The following is a 21,752-nucleotide window of genomic DNA, read 5'->3' on the forward strand; positions in this document are numbered from 1 at the left end:
TGAAACCATACTTGTATCCTATTCTGACATGGAATTAGGGATAGCTTAAAATAAGCCAAGGGATTCCTTTGGAGCAATCCAAAGGAAGAAACGAAAACACATTTGTTACTTATCTCACTTATGAATCAGCATGCAAGGTTAAGAAATCAAAGCAACAAAAATTGGGAGGAAAAGGAATGCGCATGCTACTAGAGTAACAGTAAGACTTCTGGAAGGAAATAGAAATTAACACTAATCACCCCGCAAGTCCTATAAACTGACTTGGAATCAGTTAAATTTCTTAAAGTTTTCATTTTAAGAAGATACATATTTAAGAAAATGTATAAGAAGGAATGGCTAAAGGCATTTAATTCATTTCAGTTTTTCCAGTTATTGCAGTAATTGTCATCTTCAAGTCTAGTTTTCTAAAACCAAAATGCTAAGGATTTGCAAGTTTTACACAAACCTTTTCCCACTAACAGCTGCCTAGAAATTAGTTTTATTTTGCCAAGATATCCAATTGTCAATGTACAAGAACAAGTCCAACCTTCTCTTTTTTTCCAGTTCTAATGCAGCCACTATTTTACAGTGTCCACGTCCCTTACCTTAACAGAATTGTGGGAAGTCAAAATGAAGAAATGGGTTTGGTTTTTTTGTACTATTTGAAAAGCTACTATTCAATTTATGAGAGATCATTAATTTTACAAAATTTCTCCATAGCACCTCATAACAAAGTAATGAGGCACAACCTAAGTGTTATGTTTATTATTTCAGATAAGGTTTCCTAAACTACACCACCCAATTCCCAGAGGGGGAGGAAGAGGAGAGAAAGATGTAATGTGTAATTATTGTTTAAATGGTGACCCGGTCTGCATGCAGTAGCATGAACCTGGCTGAAGGTACTCACAGACCAAGAAACATCTCCTATGACACAGATTTCTTGTGACAAAGACAGGAAATTCAAGAAACGACTGATTAGTCAGAACACACAGCAAGATATGGTGATCAGTTTTGATGCACCCCCTCCTTAGAGAAAGAAGAAATACATGGTGGGTCTTAATCAGAGAAAGGGTTTGGTTGAAGTTTTAAAGCCTCTGATCTAGGAAAAAACAAGGTACCCACCATACAACTGTAATCCTATGGATTTCAGGCTAGCTGAAACCTAGCAAAAATGTAGAGAGATCACTATACCCTTTTGGCATAAAGACAAAACTGAGGTGGATGACAGTGCTTATTTCTTTATTACACTAAATCCCACCCATCCTCCAAAAAAAGCTCAGAGTAGCATTTATGGATATCCATACAACTTTGATATTTTTTAATGAAATTACAGGGTACAAGACTTTTCATAAATAAATAAAAATCTTTCTCCTTGTTTTATCCTGAAAGAAGACAATCACCATAACTTAGGCCAGGCCTAGAGATGTGAAGGCCTGGAAAAAACCTGAAAAAAATCAGAAAAAAAAAGGGTTTTTCTGAAGCCTTTTTTGTTTTTTTTCCTGAAACACTGGAAAAATTGGGAAAAAATGAAACAAAGATGGATTATGTAATGTTTTATTTTAGCATGATGAATAAAATGTTGCACTGAATCTTGGTCCACCCTTTTTCTCAGTTCTTTTTATGGGAATGGATGCTTTATGTCTGCTTGACACTGTGGAGGACTAGTGGAGACAAATAATTATCTTTGTTATTAATGTTGATGGTTTCTTCTGTTTTTTTAAATTCTTTTTTGCCTGCGCTTCATAAACTGGCAAAACAAAAGAGGTTCCTTACAGTTCAGATGTTCCTTACAGTTCAGGATCTTGTAGATCCATTTGTTACAAAAAAAGTAAAAATTTAAAAAAGTAAATTCAATTTGTAATAATTGTTTGAATAAAATGTACTTTTAATATACCAAATGTGATAATTTTATGCCAAACCAACTTTAAAATTTCCAGAAATTTTACATCTCTAGCCAGGCCAAATTCACTCAGTGAGCTCCACAGCTAAGAGTGGATTTGAACCATAGTTCACCCAGGGTTAGTCAACATTCACCACTATACCATACTTTGGGGTTTTATAGTTGCCAAAGATTACTGGAATCTCTTTTAAAATTGAATTTATAGTGTCACGCTGGTGAGTTGTATGTTTTTTGAAAAACTCAATAATAAATCCTACACCTACTATTTTTCAAATTTCATGATTTCCAAGTTCAACGTCCTTGTTGAAATAAGAAAAACTAAACGCAATATTCTGGTAAAGAACCTAGAATTCAAATAGTATCATCTTGCTAGCTTATTTCTGAAAATGAGTAAGTGAAAGCAACAAACTCATACTCAAGATGTGTCCACTTATGTAGCAAGGGAAGCCTTTCACTTTTAGGCTGCACTTTGGAAGTTTTTGTTGCCAATGACATTACTTGTCTACTCTGTATTGAATGTAAAGGACAGAGCTGGGAGGGGGAGGCTAAAATGTTTAAAAAACATGCTGATTTTAAAATTAATGTACTACTTTATTCAAGAGACGCGTATGTAATTTCCAGGTCAAAGATGGTACTAATAGGAAAGTTTATAGTTCTTACACACATCACAGGCTGTCCAATCCATGCAACTTTCACCCATCAGTTCTCTTGGTATTGCATTAGTATGCATTCCTTCCCACTAATCTCATCTCACAGATTGTATTAAACATAGTGCTACTGTAACTGTTCCATCTGTACAAGGATATCTCCTTGCACAAAGGAAAATTCTGCTCCCTTCTCCCCCTATGTACCCCCCTCTGGAGCAGATCTGTGGACAATGCAAGGGGAGAAAAGGGGGAGTCTTGACTAGCAGTTATCCTTATATTATCACTATTATTTCGTCGAATACCACCCATATGTTTGTAGTGTGCTAGCAGTCTATGAAATCTGAAAAGTTATAGTAATGGTTCACCAGGCCTAAGGGCCTTACCAAAATTCCAAATAAGATGTACTTACTAGCTTACACATACAGCAACCATTCATTTGTGTGAGGAAATGTATAACCATTTGCTCACTCAGGTCTGTCCTCCATCAGCATACATAGGAGCCTTTTAGTTATTTATGTCTAATTACCTAGGCCTCTAACTCCATGCTGATTATGTAAATTTTGCAACACACAACACTTACCCCTCTCTTATCTGAACAGGATATTTTTAGGGGAGTGGGTTGTGTCCCCCCCCAAACTAATTTCTAGCCTTCAACATCTTGCACTTGCAACAGTCACTTCATGTATACCACACAGCATCATTTAGTACAGTTTGGCAACTAACTGAAAGCAACCATATTAGTACAAAATATTTTTTTAAAATCTAAACAGCAGATCTTGCAGGACAATATTAATACCCTTGAAATGGAAATGGACTGCCTTCAAGTTGATCCTGACTTATGACTACCCTATGAATAGGGTTTTCATGGTAAGCAGTATTCAGAGGGGGTTTACCATTGCCTCCCTCTGAGGCTAGTCCTCCCCAGCTGGCTAGGGCCTGCTCAGCTTGCCACAGCTGCATAAGCCAGCCCCTTCCTTGTCTGCAACTGCCAGCTGGGGGGCAACTGGGCTCCTTGGGACTATGCAGCTTGCCCAAGGCTGCACAGGTGGCAGGGCACATAACCTCTGAGCCACTTACTGTGGGGGTGATCTTTAGCTGGCCCTTTATACCTTTAATGTGTTGTAAAAAGTGGCATCACAAAAAATATTAATCCAAATGATTGCTAATGAAATGAACATAAAGTTATAATTATTCCCAATAGCTTTCTTTACACCATAAACAAGGCCCATCTCTAGAAATATCTTGTCATACAGACTTATATCTGCTGCTAAACATCTTTATGCAGTTCTGCAGAACAAAAACTCCTCAGCAGATGTCACTGTAAGAGAGCCAGAGAGGCCACGTTTTAACTCAAGAATAAAGATTACTAATACATTACCAGAAATCCCACCCAATATAGAGTTGCTGATACCCAAATCACTGGGAATGCCAAACTGAAATAACGTCTTCTAGACAAATATTAAAACATTTTGCAGAAATGATGCATAAAGGGTAGAGAATGTTGCTCTCTCTTTCCTTTTTGGTGCAAAGAACATAATGGTTGGGGGCCGCGTACAGAAGAAAGAGAGACACAGAGAAATAGGAAGGCTGCCTGATTAATGCAACCCCTTTCCAACAGAAGCAGCTGCGCAGATAAACCATCCTAACTGATGCAAGGGGGCCACTGCAAAGCCTTTTCACAACCCCTTAGCCAGAACCCATGCCCCAACTCCTGCTCTCTAGCTTGCCAACTTCCCTGGGGACCCCAGTTGCTTCTCTCCCTCCACATGGCCTGATGGCCCACCTCGCACACCCCAGTGGGGCCCTTCTCCATTCCCTCAGGCTAAAGAGACCCCTCGCCAGCTACGACTACTACTTCCTCCTCCGTTTCCTTTCTCACCCTTCTGCGGGGACTCTCGCGTACCCGCCCGCCCGCCCGCACCGACCTATATGTAGATGAGATGCAAACGAGGCCCAGGGCGGCGGCTTCTTCTTCCTGAGTTACCTTGGTCTCCTTGACGTGCTGCTTAATGCCCTCCGGGTACCACTGGACTCGCACGTATCCGCGGCGAAGGGGGCTGCCGCGGCTCTCCTCCCCACCGCAGGGGCCTCCGGACTCGGAACCACCCGAACTGCCTCCCCCTGGGCCGCCGCCGCCGCCTCCCCCGCTGCTTCCTCCGCCGCCGCCGCCGCCGCCGGGGCCTCGTCCACCCTCATCCTCCTCCGAGTCGGAGTCCTCGCCATGCATGACGCGCACCAGGCCGAAGCGCACCGAGCCCCTGTACCGCCCTGACACCAGGTCGTGGGTGAAGAGCAGCCGCTGGGAGCCGGCAGCGGCGGCATGGAGGGCTGTTGCTGGGGCTGTCGAGGTGGGGAGAGCGGGCGACTCCGCCATGTCGCGCTCACCGGTGATGACTGGCTGAAGGGGGAGAGGGAAGGAAGGAAGGGAATAAGAAGAAAAAGAAAAAGAAGAGGAGGAGGAGGAGGAAGAAGAAGGAGGAGGAGAAGCAGCAGCAGCAGCGGCGGCCGCCTGGCCCACACAGCACAGTCACCGTCCGGCAAGGGGCGGGCCTAGAATGGCGAGGACCCGCCCCTCGCCAAATAGCGGTCGCTGCCGCTCGGGAGGAGGCGGGGCAACGCAAAGCGTGGAGTACGCCGGTGGGCGGGGCACTTCAGGGAGCCCGAGACAGACAGACGGGCGGGGGAGAGGCAGTTGGCTGAGGGAAATAATCGGGGCAGAGGATGGGAAGAAAATTGAAGGAAGGTTAGACGGGGCGGGGGAGCTAACTCGTGAATGGGATAATGAGGGGATAGAAAATGGAGATACGTGCTGAGGAAGGAGGGAGAGAATGTGAGCAGAGCAACTGGGGGGAGGGGAGATGGAGGGAGCGTCTCGGGAACCGGAGAGCGCTGCGCAAAGAGAAAATGGAACGAGGTCAGAGGGTAAAAGAAGAAACTGGGGTGCGGAGGGAAGAAGAAAAAGAGGACCTCGATGGACTGAGCTGCTCGGATTTAAGGTGATTCGAGTCATCAAAGGGGCTGCTTTTTATCTTTTCGTTCCGGTGTGAGCTGATCTTGTTCTTCTGCTCCTGTAATTGCCGGGTAGGCAGAAAGCCAGAGAAGAGATGAAAGAGAGAGGAGGCAGGAAGAACAGAAGGAACAAAAGGGGACGGTGAAAAGGACCGGAATAGGAAAAAGAAAATGGAGAGGCAGCAGCAGAGAGAAAGCAAAGAGACACGATGAAATTGTAGTGTACAAACTGTAGTGGGGACGGGACTAAACAAGGAGAGGAGAGAACTGGCTGAAGAAAAAATTGATCAAATGCAGCAGGAGATAATTATTTAGAGACTTGGAGGTAAGGAGAAGAGTAATTCATTTCTTTTACCTAATATGATCGAGTGAACTTTTTATGGCAGTATTACTTCTGCACTAAGGAAGGCCTTCAAGATCCTAACAGCAACCTGAGTATGGGAGCATCGTGTGCCCAGATAACTTTTCTGACCACAGATCATAGCTAGTTTAGATGAAAGCAAGTGGCAGCATGGAAGCTCAGAAGCAGAGAGGTCAACAAAGGAGTTGCTGGAATTAATGCCTTCCACTAGCAAGAATTTAGTGCTAGTCATTAGGGATGTTGAGATGAAAGCCAGATAATTGGGGGTTTGAACCAGTTAGAGCCTAGTGGCAAATCTGGCCAGTGTGACTCTCTTGTTTACAGAGAGACATAATAGAGATTACTCATATTAATAAATGTGAGTGCAGTGAGGTCATTTGACTGAGAGTTTATCATTAAGATCTTCATTGTAAAAAACAAGCCTCAGTATCTCCAGAAGGTTGTAATGCACTTTTATGCAATGTATTGTTTTAAAGTATTGTAACTGAGCAATCCTATGTGAGATCTCAATGACAGCAATGACCATGCTTAAAATCTGCAGCATTTTGGCCCAGCAATACTATTATAATCTCAGTGACAAGAATACAGCATAGATTGATTTTTTTAAGACCTCCCAGTGTGTCATTTTCACAGGGCAATCCACAGGCTATCTCAAGGGAAGACATGTTGAGCTTTATGTTGCTAGGATACATACAGGTCAGGAATTTCCCAGACACCCAGGTTTATAGTGTACATTCAAGGTTTATTACAGCATTCTATAACATTTCACACTCTCAAAAGATGATTTATAGTGTCCCAAATGAAAATCATATACTCCCGTTGATGGTATTGTGATATGTGGGATGTAATTACCTTGAGCTGGATGAAAGAACTTGAATTCCTTATACAGAATAATACTTTGCTTCTCCATCTTTAATCATAATGCATGGGTTCTTCTTTTACATTCAGACATCAGTGTACACCTAGACAAAAGGGAGCATGCAATCACACATGAGATTTCTCTCTCCTGTTTCTTCATCCTGTCCTGCCTCCTGAAATCTTCTAAAGTGTATACTCTTATTTTCCAATTAACTTGCCAGGTATTTTAGATTTAGATTTTCCCACTGCTTGGACCACAGCAACAATGAGGACGAAGCCACCATTGTCCAAGTTACTGGATTTTCCTTTTTAAGAAGCTGGGTACAAACAGCAGGATATCCTGAGGCCTAGTTTCAGTATTATCTACAGAATATTGGCCTAGATAACCATTGGTGTGACTCAGCATAAGACAGTCCCTTATTTATCCCCTATTTGTTATCCATATGAGGCTCTTGGGCAAAATCAGTCTCTCCCTTTCCTCAGACCCAGATCCTGCAATCTCATGATAGCTAGGTTATCACTGAAGGAGAGAATTATTGTAAATCAAGTACAAAGTGATAAAAAGGTAAAGGTGTCCCCGCACTTATAGTGCGAATTGTTTCCGACTCTTAGGGTGACGTCTTGCAACGTTTACTAGGCAGACCGTATATATGGCGTGGTTTTGCCAGTTCCTTCCCCGGTCTTTCTTTACCCCCCAGCGTATGCCGGGTACTCATTTTACCGACCACAGATGGATGGAAGGCTGAGTGGACCTCGACCCCTTTTACTGGAGATTCGACTTCCTCCTTCCATTGGAATCGAACTCCGGCCGTGAGCAGAGCTTCAGCTGCGTTATCGCTGCTTACCACTCTGCGTCACGGACTCTTAAATGCTTGGATTGTGGTTATGACTTTTAGGAGGGTAAACAATATAGGTCAGCCTCTCCCCCATCCCTCAAAAAAAAAAAAACTGGTCTCAGCAGTGCTCTAACGTGCTCTAACGTATTAAGCAAATGTGCTATTCGCCAAAGTAGATTTGGAGTTCCTGAAATTGCTTGTTTTGAGAGAAAACTCAAGTACACCAAACTTGACCAGCATTCCTACATTTCTGCTTATCTTAGGAAAGACTCTTGCCCCATCTTGTGGACGTTTTGTTATCTAACTGGAAGCACTTTGTAAGTACTTCCACACCAATGATTATAAAATCATAGAATCACAGAAACTGGAGTTGGAAGGCCCCTATAAGGCTGTGAGTCCAACCCGCTGCTCAATGCAGGAATCCAAATTAAAGAATACCCAACAGGTGCCTGTCCAGCTGCCTCTTGAATGCCTCCAGTGTTGAAGAGCCCGCCACCTTCCTAGGTAATTGGTTCCATTGTTGTACCGCTCTAACTGTTAGGAAGTTTTTTCTGATGTTCAGGTGAAATCTGGCTTCCTGCAGCTTGAACCCATTATTCTGTGTCCTGCACTCTGAGATGATTGAGAAGAGATCCTTGCCCTCCTCCGTGTGACAACTTTCAAGTCCTTGAAGGGTGAAGTCATATCTCCCTCAGTCTTCTGCCCCCAGGGCTAAACATGCCCACTTCTTTCAGTATCTCCTCATATAATGAGGGGAAATGATTTGTGACAATAGTTGACAAATAGTAAGGGAAATAAGGTTATGCTACATGGGGATGGAATAGCATTCTACTTAAAAGCCATATATACTAGAAATCATCCCCACCTGCTGGTAGTAGACAGCAGTGCAGCAATGGGAATATCACCAACTCTTGTTTTAGAAAGTCCTAAGTCAAATATAGATTCATCAGGTGTCTGTATGTTCCTCCTCCACCTAGGAGGCAAATGCCGCTTTGCAGGGGGCAGGGTATTGTTAGTGGGGAAATGTTGCTGAGGGAAAGGGTTAAAATACCCTCCATAACACCACAGCCCTGACCCAGTTGCCCCCTACCAGGGGTGTCCCTAGGGCGGTGCGGCAGGGGCGGGCCACACCGGGTGACACCACCAGACAGGGGTGACACCCAGAGCCACCCCCCCCAGGCACTGCCTAGGCACCAATGAGAGTCTTTGCGTGGCGCACCGGCTGCCTTCCTCAGCTGTTAGAAGGTGGAAGTGGTGGCAGACAACAAGGCGGCGGCGCGCTCCTGGGCCTTGTTGTTCAGCCACGCGCTCCTAGAGGCCACACGTGCGCTCCACTGCGCATGCGATCGCTTGGAGTCTGAGAGAGAAGGCACTGCAGGCAGCACCGGGTGACACCAACCCTAGTGACGCCACTGCCCCCTACTGCCGTTAACTTTTTTAAAAAAACAATGAGACATGCAGGGACTGTTTACTTATTAAATAGAATATTTCCTTACTGCCTATAGAGACCGAACTTGAGTAAGGAAGTCCTGCCTACCTAATAATAATTGCTTATAAATCTACTGCTGGGCTAAACTTAGCTGCTTTCTCTAGGGAGGAAGAGTGAGCAGCAACAGTAGCAGCTGAAGAGTGATGGTGGAAACATTGAGAGGCCTGGGGGAGGGCTTGGATTGTGATGCCAGCCCTCCCAGTGCTTCCTTTTGCTGCTGTACTACTGAGGGTCAGAGTCAGAATACATAGACAGGGTGAGGAAGCCTCTGTCTTCCACCCACCCCCAGATCCATAACATCTGGTGCTGAGCTCAGCCATTTCTTCAAGGCAGGATGCTCCTCACCTCCCCATGGGATGACACCAAAGGGGATTATTCTTTTTGGAAGTGTGCCTTTGGGAATTGCACAAGGGTGAGGATATCCTGGCACTTGTTTAAGACTGGGCCCACTGAAAGCATGCCGTACTTTGCCCTGGGGGCGTCTCTCTCTCTCTCTGTCTCTCTGATGGGTACTCTTAGGTTTCTGAGATCTTGTGAGAGAACAAGGTCAGACCTTCAGGCATTAGGCCCACCGTGTGTGTGTGTGTGTTATGTACCTTCAAATTGATTATGACTTATGGCGACCTTATGAATCAGCGACCTCCAATAGCATCTGTTGTAAACCACCCTGTTTAGATCTTGTAAGTTCAGGTCCGTGGCTTCCTTTATAGAGTCAATTCATCTCTTGCTTGGTCTTCCTCTTTTTCTACTCCCTTCTGTTTTCCCCAGCATCATTGTCTTTTCTAGTGAATCATGTCTTCTCATTATGTATCCAAAGTATGATAACCTCAGTTTCATCATTTTAGCTTCTACTGAGAGTTCTGGTTTAATTTGTTCTAACACCCAATTATTTGTCTTTTTCGCAGTCCATGGTATCCGCAAAGCTCTCCTCCAACACCACCTTTCAAATGAGTTGATTTTTCTGTTATCCGCTTTTTTCACTGTCCAACTTTCACATCCATACATAGAGATCAGGAATACCATGGTCTGAATGATCCTGACTTTGATGTTCAGTGATACATTTTTGCATTTGAGGACCTTTTCTAGCTCTCTCATAGCTACCCTTCCTAGTCCTAACCTTCTTCTGATTTCTTGACTATTGTCTCCATTTTGGTTAATGGCTGTGCGAAGGTATTGATAATCCTTGGCAAGTTCAATGTCCTCATTATCACCTTTGAAGTTACATAAATCTTCTGTTGTCATTACTTAAGTCTTCTTGATGTTCAGCTGTAATCCTGCTTTTGTGCTTTCCTCTTTAACTTTCATCAGCATTTGTTTCAGATCATTATTGGTTTCTGCTAGCAATATGGTATCGTCTGCATATCTTAAATTATTGATATTTCTCCCTCCAGTTTTCACACCTCCTTCATCTTGGTCCAATCCACTTTCTGTATGATATGTTCTGCGTACAGATTAAACAAATAAGGTGATAAAATACCCCCTTGTCTCACCCATTTTCCGATGGGGAACCAATCAGTTTCTCCATATTCTGTCCTTGCAATAGCCTCTTGTCCACAGTATAGGTTCGCCTCAGAACAATCACATGCTGTGGCACCCCCATTTCTTTTAAAGCATTCCATAGTTTTTTGTGATCTACACAATCAAAGGCTTTGCTGTAATCTATAAAGCACAGGGTGATTTTCTTCTGAAATTCCTTGGTCCGTTCCATTATCCCATGTATGTTTGCAATATGATCATAAGAACATAAGAACATAAGAAGAGCCTGCTGGATCAGGCCAGTGGCCCATCTAGTCCAGCATCCTGTTCTCACAGTGGCCAACCAGGTGCCTGGGGGAAGCCCGCAAGCAGGACCCGAGTGCAAGAACACTCTCCCCTCCTGAGGCTTCCGGCAACTGGTTTTCAGAAGCATGCTGCCTCTGACTAGGGTGGCACAGCACAGCCATCACGGCTAGTAGCCATTGATAGCCCTGTCCTCCATGAATTGGTCTACTCTTCTTTTAAAGCCATCCAAGCTGGTGGCCATTACTGCATCTTGTGGGAGCAAATTCCATAGTTTAACTATGCGCTGAGTAAAGAAGTACTTCCTTTTGTCTGTCCTGAATCTTCCAACATTCAGCTTCTTTGAATGTCCACGAGTTCTAGTATTATGAGAGAGGGAGAAGAACTTTTCTCTATCCACTTTCTCAATGCCATGCATAATTTTATACACTTCTATCATGTCTCCTCTGACCCACCTTTTCTCTAAACTAAAAAGCCCCAAATGCTGCAACCTTTCCTCGTAAGGGAGTCGCTCCATCCCCTTGATCATTCTGGTTGCCCTCTTCTGAACCTTTTCCAACTGTATAATATCCTTTTTGAGATGAGGCGACCAGAACTGTACACAGTATTCCAAATGCGGCCGCACCATAGATTTATACAACGGCATTATGATATCGGCTGTTTTATTTTCAATACCTTTCCTAATTATCGCTAGCATGGAATTTGCCTTTTTCACAGCTGCCGCACACTGGGTCGACATTTTCATCGTGCTGTCCACTACAACCCCGAGGTCTCTCTCCTGGTCGGTCACCGCCAGTTCAGACCCCATGAGCGTATATGTGAAATTAAGATTTTTTGCTCCAATATGCATAATTTTACACTTTATATTGAATTGCATTTGCCATTTTTCCGCCCATTCACTCAGTTTGGAGAGATCTTTTTGGAGCTCTTCACAATCCCTTTTTGTTTTAACAACCCTGAACAATTTAGTGTCGTCAGCAAACTTGGCCACTTCACTGCTCACTCCTAATTCTAGGTCATTAATGAACAAGTTGAAAAGTACAGGTCCCAATACCGATCCTTGAGGGACTCCACTTTCTACAGCCCTCCATTGGGAGAACTGTCCATTTATTCCTACTCTCTGCTTTCTGCTTCTTAACCAATTCCTTATCCACAAGAGGACCTCTCCTCTTATTCCATGACTGCTAAGCTTCCTCAGAAGTCTTTGGAGAGGTACCTTGTCAAACGCTTTTTGAAAGTCTAAGTACACTATGTCCACTGGATCACCTCTATCTATATGCTTGTTGACACTCTCAAAGAATTCTAATAGGTTACTGAGACAGGATTTTCCCTTGCAGAAGCCATGCTGGCTCTGCTTCAGCAAGGCTTGTTCTTCTGTGTGCTTAGTTAATCTAGCTTTAATCATACTTTCTACCAGTTTTCCAGGGACAGAAGTTAAGCTAACTGGCCTGTAATTTCCGGGATCCCCTCTGGATCCCTTTTTGAATATTGGTATTACATTTGCCACTTTCCAGTCCTCAGGCATGGAGGAGGACCCGAGGGACAAGTTACATATTTTAGTTAGCAGATCAGCAATTTCACATTTGAGTTCTTTGAGAACTCTCGGGTGGATGCCATCCGGGCCCGGTGATTTGTCAGTTTTTATATTGTCCATTAAGCCTAGAACTTCCTCTCTCGTTACCACTATTTGTCTCAGTTCCTCAGAATCCCTTCCTGCAAATGTTAGTTCAGGTTCAGGGATCTGCCCTATATCTTCCACTGTGGAGACAGATGCAAAGAATTCATTTAGCTTCTCTGCAATCTCCTTATCGTTCTTTAGTACACCTTTGACTCCCTTATCATCCAAGGGTCCAATCGCCTCCCTAGATGGTCTCCTGCTTTGAATGTATTTATAGAATTTTTTGTTGTTGGTTTTTATGTTCTTAGCAATGTGCTCCTCAAATTCTTTTTTAGCATCCCTTATTGTCTTCTTGCATTTCTTTTGCCAGAGTTTGTGTTCTTTTTTATTTTCTTCATTCGGACAAGACTTCCATTTTCTGAAGGAAGACTTTTTGCCTCTAAGAGCTTCCTTGACTTTGCTCGTTAACCATGCTGGCATCTTCTTGGCCCTGGCGGTACCTTTTCTGATCTGTGGTATGCACTCCAATTGAGCTTCTAATATAGTGTTTTTAAACAACTTCCAAGCATTTTTGAGTGATGTGACCCTCTGGACTTTGTTTTTCAGCTTTCTTTTTACCAATCCCCTCATTTTTGTGAAGTTTCCTCTTCTGAAGTCTGGTACCTCTTCCGTTTCTAAATCCAGCTTGGGCATCTGGCATTTCTCACTCCATATATGGTAAGAGCTTTTGTTGTAGAATCTTGAGCATTACTTTACTTGCATGGGATATTAAGGCAATAGTTCGATAATTACTGCATTCCCTGGGATCCCCTTTTTTGGAATTGGGATGTGTATTGAATGCTTCCAGTCTGTGGGCCATTGTTTAGTTTTCCATATTTGTTGACAATTTTTTGTCAAAATTTGGACAGATTCCGTTTCAGCAACTTGTAGCAACTCTGTTGGTATGCCATCTGTTCCTGGTGATTTGTTTCTTCCAAGTATTTTAAGAGCAACTTCTACCTCACATCCTAAAATTTCTGTTTCTTCTCCATGCTCGACTCTTTGGTGTTGATGTCTTTTTCCAAACATCCCTTCAAGTTATTCCTCCAAGTAGACAGTCTCAGGCTGGGAGTCACAAGGCAAGAAATTCTTTAACTCTCGCATCTCTGGCTCAATCCGGTTCCATCTATATATACCTGCATGGAGGTAGGAAAAGATGACTCGGCAGGTTCTGCAATTCCAAGCACAAATTTTACATCCCTGGGTCCCACTACTGTTTAAACAATTCTGGAGAATGGGCTGCTTAGATGTGATCTACCCATATCTCAATGAATGTACAGTGTTGTAAATGTATGTCACTCTGTTTTTCTCCTTGATGTGTTTTGAAAGGATTAATTCCTTGTTTTTCTAAAAGTGTCAGTTTGATGCATTTAATTTTCCCAACAGATGGCGCTCTTTGACAGTACAGCTTTGACTCCAGATAATATATAAATTGTGTTAAACCCAGATATATTAATGCTACATTTGCAAGTTTGTGACATAAGGTCCAAACTGACGTTGCAACCAGTCTAGTGAGCCCCAATCCTTGAAGTTCAGAGATGGCTGCTCCACTATTTCTTGAAATAGCTTCATATACAACATATTGAACACAATGTATCCCTCATAGGTCTACGGTCCTTTAATATGTTAGCAGTGATTCAAAGGCATTTTCACTGCAAGACATAGGACCAAAGGCACTGTGGCGTACCAGAAACATTAAATCAGCCGGGATGTTTTGCCCCTGTTTTTCATTTGGAAAGGATCATCTACAGACAAAAGCCAGTGCAGTATCCAGTTTCTAATAAGAACAAAACTGATGACTGGAAAGAGACAATGAATGAAAAAATAATAATAATGTTGCCAGAACTGTCTCAATGATCATCTTAGTGACTGTCTTTCAAAGGGGATGTACGAGATAGCCAAGGTGGCTCCTGGCAGGCTAAAATGTATGTATTAACAGTTTTCAGTGCCTTTATTTTTTCCTCCCTTGAAATGTAAACAATGTGGGGGACGTGTATGCCATTTAATGTCTTGTTTTAATATTTACAAGTATTCCAATAAGCTTAATTTCTAAGCAAAGCTATGTGTTTTTTTTTAAAAAAAACCACAACATAATATTTAGATCACACTAAGAGTATAATCCCATTAGTCCCTGGGAGGACATGCCAAGGGTCATTGGATGGATCTGATGTAAACCTCAGATGTCAGAGACAGAGCTCCAGCATCTGAGAGGGAGATCCAACACCAGAGGCTCTCTCTCCGATGATACTGGCTGTTCCAGCACCTTGGCCCAACAGACATCACAGCGGCCAAAAAGGGGATGTAACAAGAAGTAGCTATGACCTGAAGAATCCTAAGCCTTCCCAGCCCCCTGTCATGTCCTCAAACAAGAGAAGAATTTAGACACACTTCTGGAAACAATGAGAGGGTCTTTTTTTAAAAAAATAAGTTTAATATTTTTTTTAGCCTGGACTGTTTTTTTAAGTCCAGAGGCTTGCAGAGTGTTGGATAGGATGGTGTTCACCTTCAGTTCTTCTCCCCTGCCCACCCCCAAACTTTAGGATTGCAGCCTAAGCATTTTTTTCTTAATTAAATTCATCTAGTTTTGGCTTTTGGAAAATACAGCACTTAAAATTAACAAAGTGTACTTCTGGGGTTTTATTTATGCAATATAAATCAAAACATGCTGAACTGCACCCCAATCCATTTTGGGGCATCAAAAATTTTCTAGTGCAAAATGGTTAAAAATGTAACAAGTTACAAGGATTTTTAAAATTTATTATTATCATCATTTATTACCCACCCTTCATCCAATGGTCTGAGTGTGGGTTAGAACAAATTTTAAATGACTTTAAAAACAACCTAAAATCCCAAAATAGGGACAAATACATACATGTCTTAGGTGTCAAAGGCCAGTGTAAATAGATGTTGTCTTCAGCATTTGCCTAAAACTACAACAAAGTTGCCAGATGCATCTTGGTGGGGAAGGGGTTCCACAACTTGGGGGCACCACAGAGAATGCCCTCTCCTGCCCCCCGAGCTTCCAAGGGAGGTGGAACTACCAAAAGGCCCCCCTCTGCTGATTTCAACACCCGAGAAGGCTTGTAGGGAAGTAGGCAAGAAAGATTAACCATCCCATAAAAAGTGAACATGCTTAAGTTCAAAACATTTTTTTAAAACTCAGGTTGTCATAAACTGCACCAAACTTTAAAAATAATAGAATATTCAAAAAGGGGGGGGGGAATATGAAACATACCTTTAAGTGTGAAATTTTAAAATGAAAATTATTTTAAACAATATATAGCATTTTATCTTAAATGTGAATGCAACCTGGATCTAAAACACCAAACAGCCAGCCCAACAATTATAACAACCAAAAGCTATTGTCTGTATAGCACCCCCATTCGTTACTGACTTCAACATTTTTAAGTAGTAATCATTCAAACTATACTAACCTTGAAAAACTTGTGACTTACTTAAAATCTAATCAGTTCAAGAACCAGCTTGAAGCAGCTTCACACAATTATGCCACACACTCTTTATTCTCTCTACATCTTGTTCAATCTCTGTTGAACCTCTGCAGTTAATGTATGAGTTGATGCTATCAAAGTTCTAGTTCAAAGTTCTAGTTTTGGCGTACAAAGCCCTATACAGCTCAGGACCAGGATACCTGAAAGACCGTCTCACCCCTTATATGCCCAGTCGATCACTGCGCTCTGCAGGTGAGGGCCTCCTGCAGATACCATCTTATCAGGAGGTTCGTTCTGCACAACACAGGAAACGGATCTTTAGTGTGGCGGCACCTACCCTGTGGAACTCCCTCCCTTTGAATATGAGGCAGGCACCATCTCTGCTATCTTTTCGGTGCCTTTTGAAGACTTTCTTTTTCAACAAGCCTTTTAAGTTGAGAGCTATCCCAGTCTGCATCTGTGTCAGAATTGTTTAATATGTTTTTAATAATGTTTTTAACCCTTTTTAAGGTTGTTTTTTTTAACGTTTTTAATGCTGTTTTGTTTTAATGTATTTTAAGATCTGTTTTTATGATGTTTTAAAGTTTTTTGGTGCTTTGTTTGCTGCCGTGGGCTCCTGCTGGGAGGAAGGGCGGGATACAAGTTAATTAAATAAATAATAATAAATAAATCACTACTTATACAAAGCTACTAATTACCAAAGCAAGCTAATCATAAAGCCAAATACAACTAATCAGAAATTCCCTTTTGTTTTAACAATTTTTAATTATTGTTTACCTTTTCAAACAAAATATCATTGTGTGCACTAGGGGAGCCCCCATTCTTTGATGATGCAGATTATTAAAGTGTTCCCCTCTTCTTACTTTCATAGGCATAGATGTTTTTTCCACATAGATTTTATCACACGGGCATGGAATAACATAGATGACTTCTGCACTGTTGTAGGTCAAAAAATAAGAAATGTGAATCTTTTTGCCGCTCATTCATTTCATTGGTGATCACTCGTGGCCGAGTAAGATTGTCTTCCAGGGTAAGGTCTTTAACAATGGGTCCGTAAGTGACCATGGAGGCCAATTCTGGATCCAAACAGTCTCCCACAGTGACGACATAGGTTTCCAGATGGAAGATGGTCACGATGAGGATTTGCTTGATGTGCCTTCCGCTTAGCTCATTTGTCCCTTTCACCCTGTACCCGTGCTTCTTCAAAGTCCATAGCACCTTTGATAATGGCCGACCTCCAATTGGGACACTCATGGGCCAAGGCTTCCCAGTTCTCTGTGCTCATGTTACATTTTTTTAGATTAGCTTTGATAACATCTTTAAACCTCTTTTGCTATCCACCGATATTCCGTTTTCCATCCTTAAGTTGGGAGTAAAGTAGCTGCTTTGGAAGATGGTGATCAGGCATTCGAACAACATGGCCGGTCCAGTGAAGTTGATGTTGGAGGAACATTGTTTCAACACTGGTAGTCTTTGCTTCTTCCAATACACTAACATTAGTCCGCCTATCTTCCCAAGTAATATGCAGAATTTTCCAGAGGCAGCATTGGTTTAAATTGTTTTTTAAAAGATGTATCTTAAATTGTATTTGTTTTTAGTTACTGTAAACCGCCCAGAGAGCTTCGGCTATGGGGCGGTATACAAGTATAATAAATAAATAAGTATAATAAATAAATAAATAAATTGGTGGAATTTTTCAAGAAGTTGGGAGTGGCGTTTATAGATGGTCCATGTTTCACAGGCGTACAGTAAGGTCAGTAGTACAGTGGCTTTGTAAATAAGCATTTTGGTCTCCCTTCGAATATCCCGATCCTTGAACACTATGCTTCATTCAGGAGAATGCGGCACTCGCAGAGCTCAGACGATACTAAATTTCAGCATCAGTGTCAGCTTTTACAGAGAGATGGCTGCCAAGATAAGAAAAGTGATCGACATTTTCCAGCGTCACACCATTAAGCTGGATTGATGGCGCTACAGAGGGATTGGTTCACACTTGCTGATGAAGCACTTTGGTTTTTTTGATGTTAAGCGAGAGGCCAAGCTTTCCATATGCTTCTGCAAAGACATTTAGGGTACTTTGAAGATCTTCCTCTGAATGTGCGGAGACTACATTATCATTGGCATATTGAAGTTCTACAACAGAGGTTGTAATTACCTTACTTTTTGCTTTCAGCCTACTGAGATTAAAAAGCTTTCCATCTGTTCGATATGTGATTTCCACGCCACTGGGAAGTTTCCCTTCAACAAGATGTAGAATCATGGCGATAAAAATAGCAAATAAGGTCGGAGCAATGACACATCCCTGTTTGACGCCTGATCCCACTTTGAATGGATCACTTTGAGAGCCATTGTTATCCAAAATTGTCGCCGTCATGTTGTCATGGAGGAGTCGCAAAATATTCACAAATTTATCAGGGCATCCAATTTTCAGAAGGATGGTCCAGAGAGCAGTTCGATTTACAGTATCAAAGGCCTTAGTCAGATCAATAAACGCCATATACAGAGGTCGGTTTTGCTCCCTGCATTTTTCTTGAAGCTGTCGTGCAGTGAAGATCATGTCCACTGTCCCCCTGGAAGGGCGGAAACCATTTTAGGATTCAAGGAGGATGTCTTCTGAGATAGGTAGGAGGCGATTTGCGAGGATCCTTGCAAGGATTTTACCTGCAGTAGCCAGAAGAGAGATGCCTCGGTAGTTCCCACAATCTGTTCTGTCTTGAAAAGAGTGATAATTATGGCATCCCTAAAGTCTTCTGGGATCTCCTCCCTCATCCAGATTTTTTCAATGAGCTTATGAAGTTGTTGTGTAAGTTCAGGCCCACCTTCTTTAAAGACTTCAGCAGGAATCCCATCAGGTCCACTAGCTTTGTTATTCTTCATTTGATTAATGGCTTTACTGACTTCATCCAAATTAGGGGATACTGCAAGCTCATCTCTAATTTGTTGTTGTGGGATTTGCGAGAAGACCTCATCAGCCACAATAGAGTTACAATTGAGATCGTGGTAATGCTCTTTCCAACGCAGTGCAATAGACTTTTTGTCCTTTAGAAGTTTGGTACCATCTATTGAACGTAAGGGATTTGTACCATAATTTGTTGGTCCGTAGATGTCCTTTGTGGCATTAAAAAAGCCCCATGCATCATGAGCATCTGCAAAATGCTGGATTTCTTGAGCTTTCTTTATCCACCAGGTGTTCTTAAGTTCTCTAGTTCTTCTTTGGACCTCAGCCTTTGCACTGGCATAGATGTTTTTCTTAGCAGCACAGTTAGTGTCTTTTTGCCATATTTGGAAGGCTTTCCTTTTCTTGTCAATGATATGTTCAGTCTCACTATTATTCTCATCAAACCAGTCCTGATGTTTCTTAGTTTGTTATCCAATAGTTTGTTCACATGCTGCAATAATGGAAGTCTTCAGTTTAATCCAGTGTTCCTTGACGTTTTCAGGGTGTTCCGTAGGTAGATGTTTCTTGAGAGTTGTTGAAAGCAAGCTCACTTAATAGGATCTTGAAGGGCGTGGATGTTAATTTTACACCTTGGTTTTCTTCCTTGGAGCCTACGTTGAGGAACAATATTAATGGCCATAGTGGATCGAATTAATCGGTGATCTGTCCAGCAGTCATCGGTGCTCGTCATGGCCCTGGTGAGGAGTACATCACGACAATCTCTGGCACAGACAATTACGTAATCCAGGAGATGCCAGTGCTTCGACTGAGGGTTCTTCCATGATGTTTTAAATTTATCTTTCTGGCGAAAGAGTGTGTTTGTAATAACAAGATTATGCTCTGCACATTTAGTCAGAAGTAGAATTCCATTCAGGTTGCTATTGCCAGCTCCTTCTTTCCCAATGGTTTCTGGCCATAAATCAAAATCACGCCCAACTCTTGCATTGAAATCGCCCAGGAGGATAATTTTATCCTCCTTAGGTATCTCTGATAAGATGGTGCCCAGCTGGGTATTAAATTTTCCTTGATGTCTTCATCAGCATCTAATGTTAGAATAGCTTCCTGCTGGTTTTTGGCAAGTTTTAATTGGAGAGTTGAGAGTCGTTCATTAATGCCAGTAGGAACTTCTGACAAGAGCTTCACAAGATCATTTTTAATAGCAACACCTACTCCATGTACTCTTCGTTCTTGTTCAGGCAGTCCTTTCCAGAAGAAGGTGTAACCTTCTTTTTCTTCCTTCAGTTGTTCCTCTCCTGCTCTTCGAGTTTCTTGGAGTGCTGCTATGTCAATATTAAAACATCTCAACTCCCTCACGATGATGGCAGTCCTGCCTTCAGTATGTTCACTATCTGTATTGTCCAGCAATGTCCGTATATTCCATGTTCCAAAGTTCATTTGTCTTCTGTTACTGCTAAGTGGTGACCCCACTGGATGCGGTGATCCAGTCAGGGAGAGAGATGAGGCAGACTATGTTTAGGGCACCTTTTCTAGCCCCCTCCCCATATGGGGTGAGCAGAGTGGATCCTGAATAGGACTGCTCAGTCGTGGATATAGCTGCCGAACTACTCAACTGCCTCAGTCCTAGAGCCAGGATGACTGAGTCTGTATCCACCGCCCATGTGCGGGGCTTCCAGATTTCACAGTCCTGCCCCCATTGCCATTCGCTGATCGCCATGGGACTTTTGTTTTGTTTTGTTTTGGTTGGAAGACACCTGTGTATGAATTTGTTTTACGTGGGGAGATCCGTGCATGACGATCAACACACAATCTTGACAGAAAAAGGCTTTGATCCGATGGCATGGATACCACGACAGTTAGAAGTCTTTTAACTGCTGCAGCCTTCATCCACCTTCACAGCCGTTGTAACATACACATTGTTTTCCTCCGCCTGTTCTGCCGTTGAGGACTTTTGTGGATCGTTCTTTGTCTGGTTCCTCTCCCTTGACCTTACTGCCATGGGTGACCCTGCTGGGAGTACATGACTCCCGACGTCATCACTCACAGGGTTCATTGGAACACGCAAGCCCAGTCACCACTGCAAGGTGATGATCCAGCGAGGGATTGCCACTAATGGGTTGAATATAAGACATATTTTTGGTGATTTTACAATAAATTGCCACATGGATGGTGACCCTGTAACAAAGATGCTTGAAAAATGGTGGATCACCCTATTTGAATACTCTTATGATTTTTTTTAAAGTTTCATACTGTTTATGATAAACTGAGTTTTAAGAATGTCTACACTTGAGTATGTTGACTTTTTATGATGTGATTTAATTTTTTTTTCTTTTTGGTAATTTATTACATTTTTAAGAGTTAGTATATTAATGGCTGGTTTTGCCCATAGTTCCTGAAGGAGTGTTTCACAATAAATGTGCTGAGCTACGATAAAGAGTATTGCATCAGTGAGCACCAGAGCCTTTTCTCCGTTTTGTTTCATACCTTATGTAGCCTTGGATTTGAGTGGACTCACAACTGAATAGTGGCCACTGTGTCCTGCCCGAAGCCAATGCACCCAGTCTCACTTGGTTCTGTGAGTTTTCTCTTTTTATTAAACTAATAGATACATCAAAAGCTTTGCAACTCATCAATCTTTTTACCCTATGTAGGAACTTTTGAGCTGACTAACACTGACTAAGCATGTCTTCGCAGCTCTCAGACGTTGACTCAGCAAATATCCCGTCCTGAGTCCACAAGTAGAACATAAACAAAGGTTCCTCCTCAAGCCCTTCTCTTGAATCTCCCACCTCTGATACCTATGAACACTGGGCGATGGGGTTTGGAGCTCTGCTTCTCCTTCTGAATGGTGGGGGCTGACTGTCTGCTTGAGCGTGGGAAGCTGTGTGGCGC

General features: G+C 42.4%; 2 protein-coding genes across 8 annotated transcripts in view; one reads left to right on the forward strand and one right to left on the reverse strand.

Annotated features, from left to right (window-relative positions):
• Nucleotides 1-5,093, reverse strand: part of UBE2O (ubiquitin conjugating enzyme E2 O) — a 119,619-nt gene extending 114,526 nt beyond the window's left edge. Inside the window, exon 1 of the mRNA XM_061616301.1 lies at nucleotides 4,511-5,093. Coding sequence (XP_061472285.1) covers nucleotides 4,511-4,900 — 390 coding nt within the window. The 5' untranslated portion in view covers nucleotides 4,901-5,093. The remainder of the gene's footprint in view (nucleotides 1-4,510) is intronic.
• Nucleotides 5,094-5,207: 114 nt separating this feature from the next.
• Nucleotides 5,208-21,752, forward strand: part of AANAT (aralkylamine N-acetyltransferase) — a 34,817-nt gene continuing 18,272 nt past the window's right edge. Inside the window, exons 1-3 of one of the 7 annotated variants that reach the window (XM_061616313.1) lie at nucleotides 5,208-5,860; nucleotides 13,083-13,193; nucleotides 13,554-13,661. The gene's annotated coding sequence lies outside the window, so the exon portion shown is untranslated. Of the gene's footprint in view, nucleotides 5,861-7,853; nucleotides 8,095-12,904; nucleotides 12,992-13,082; nucleotides 13,194-13,553; nucleotides 13,662-21,752 lie in introns of those variants that run through there. The other 6 variants (XM_061616314.1, XM_061616312.1, XM_061616316.1 and 3 more) reach the window with 6 other exon arrangements.

The sequence above is a fragment of the Rhineura floridana genome, chromosome 3, assembly GCF_030035675.1.
Source record: "Rhineura floridana isolate rRhiFlo1 chromosome 3, rRhiFlo1.hap2, whole genome shotgun sequence".
Lineage (NCBI taxonomy): Eukaryota > Metazoa > Chordata > Lepidosauria > Squamata > Rhineuridae > Rhineura > Rhineura floridana.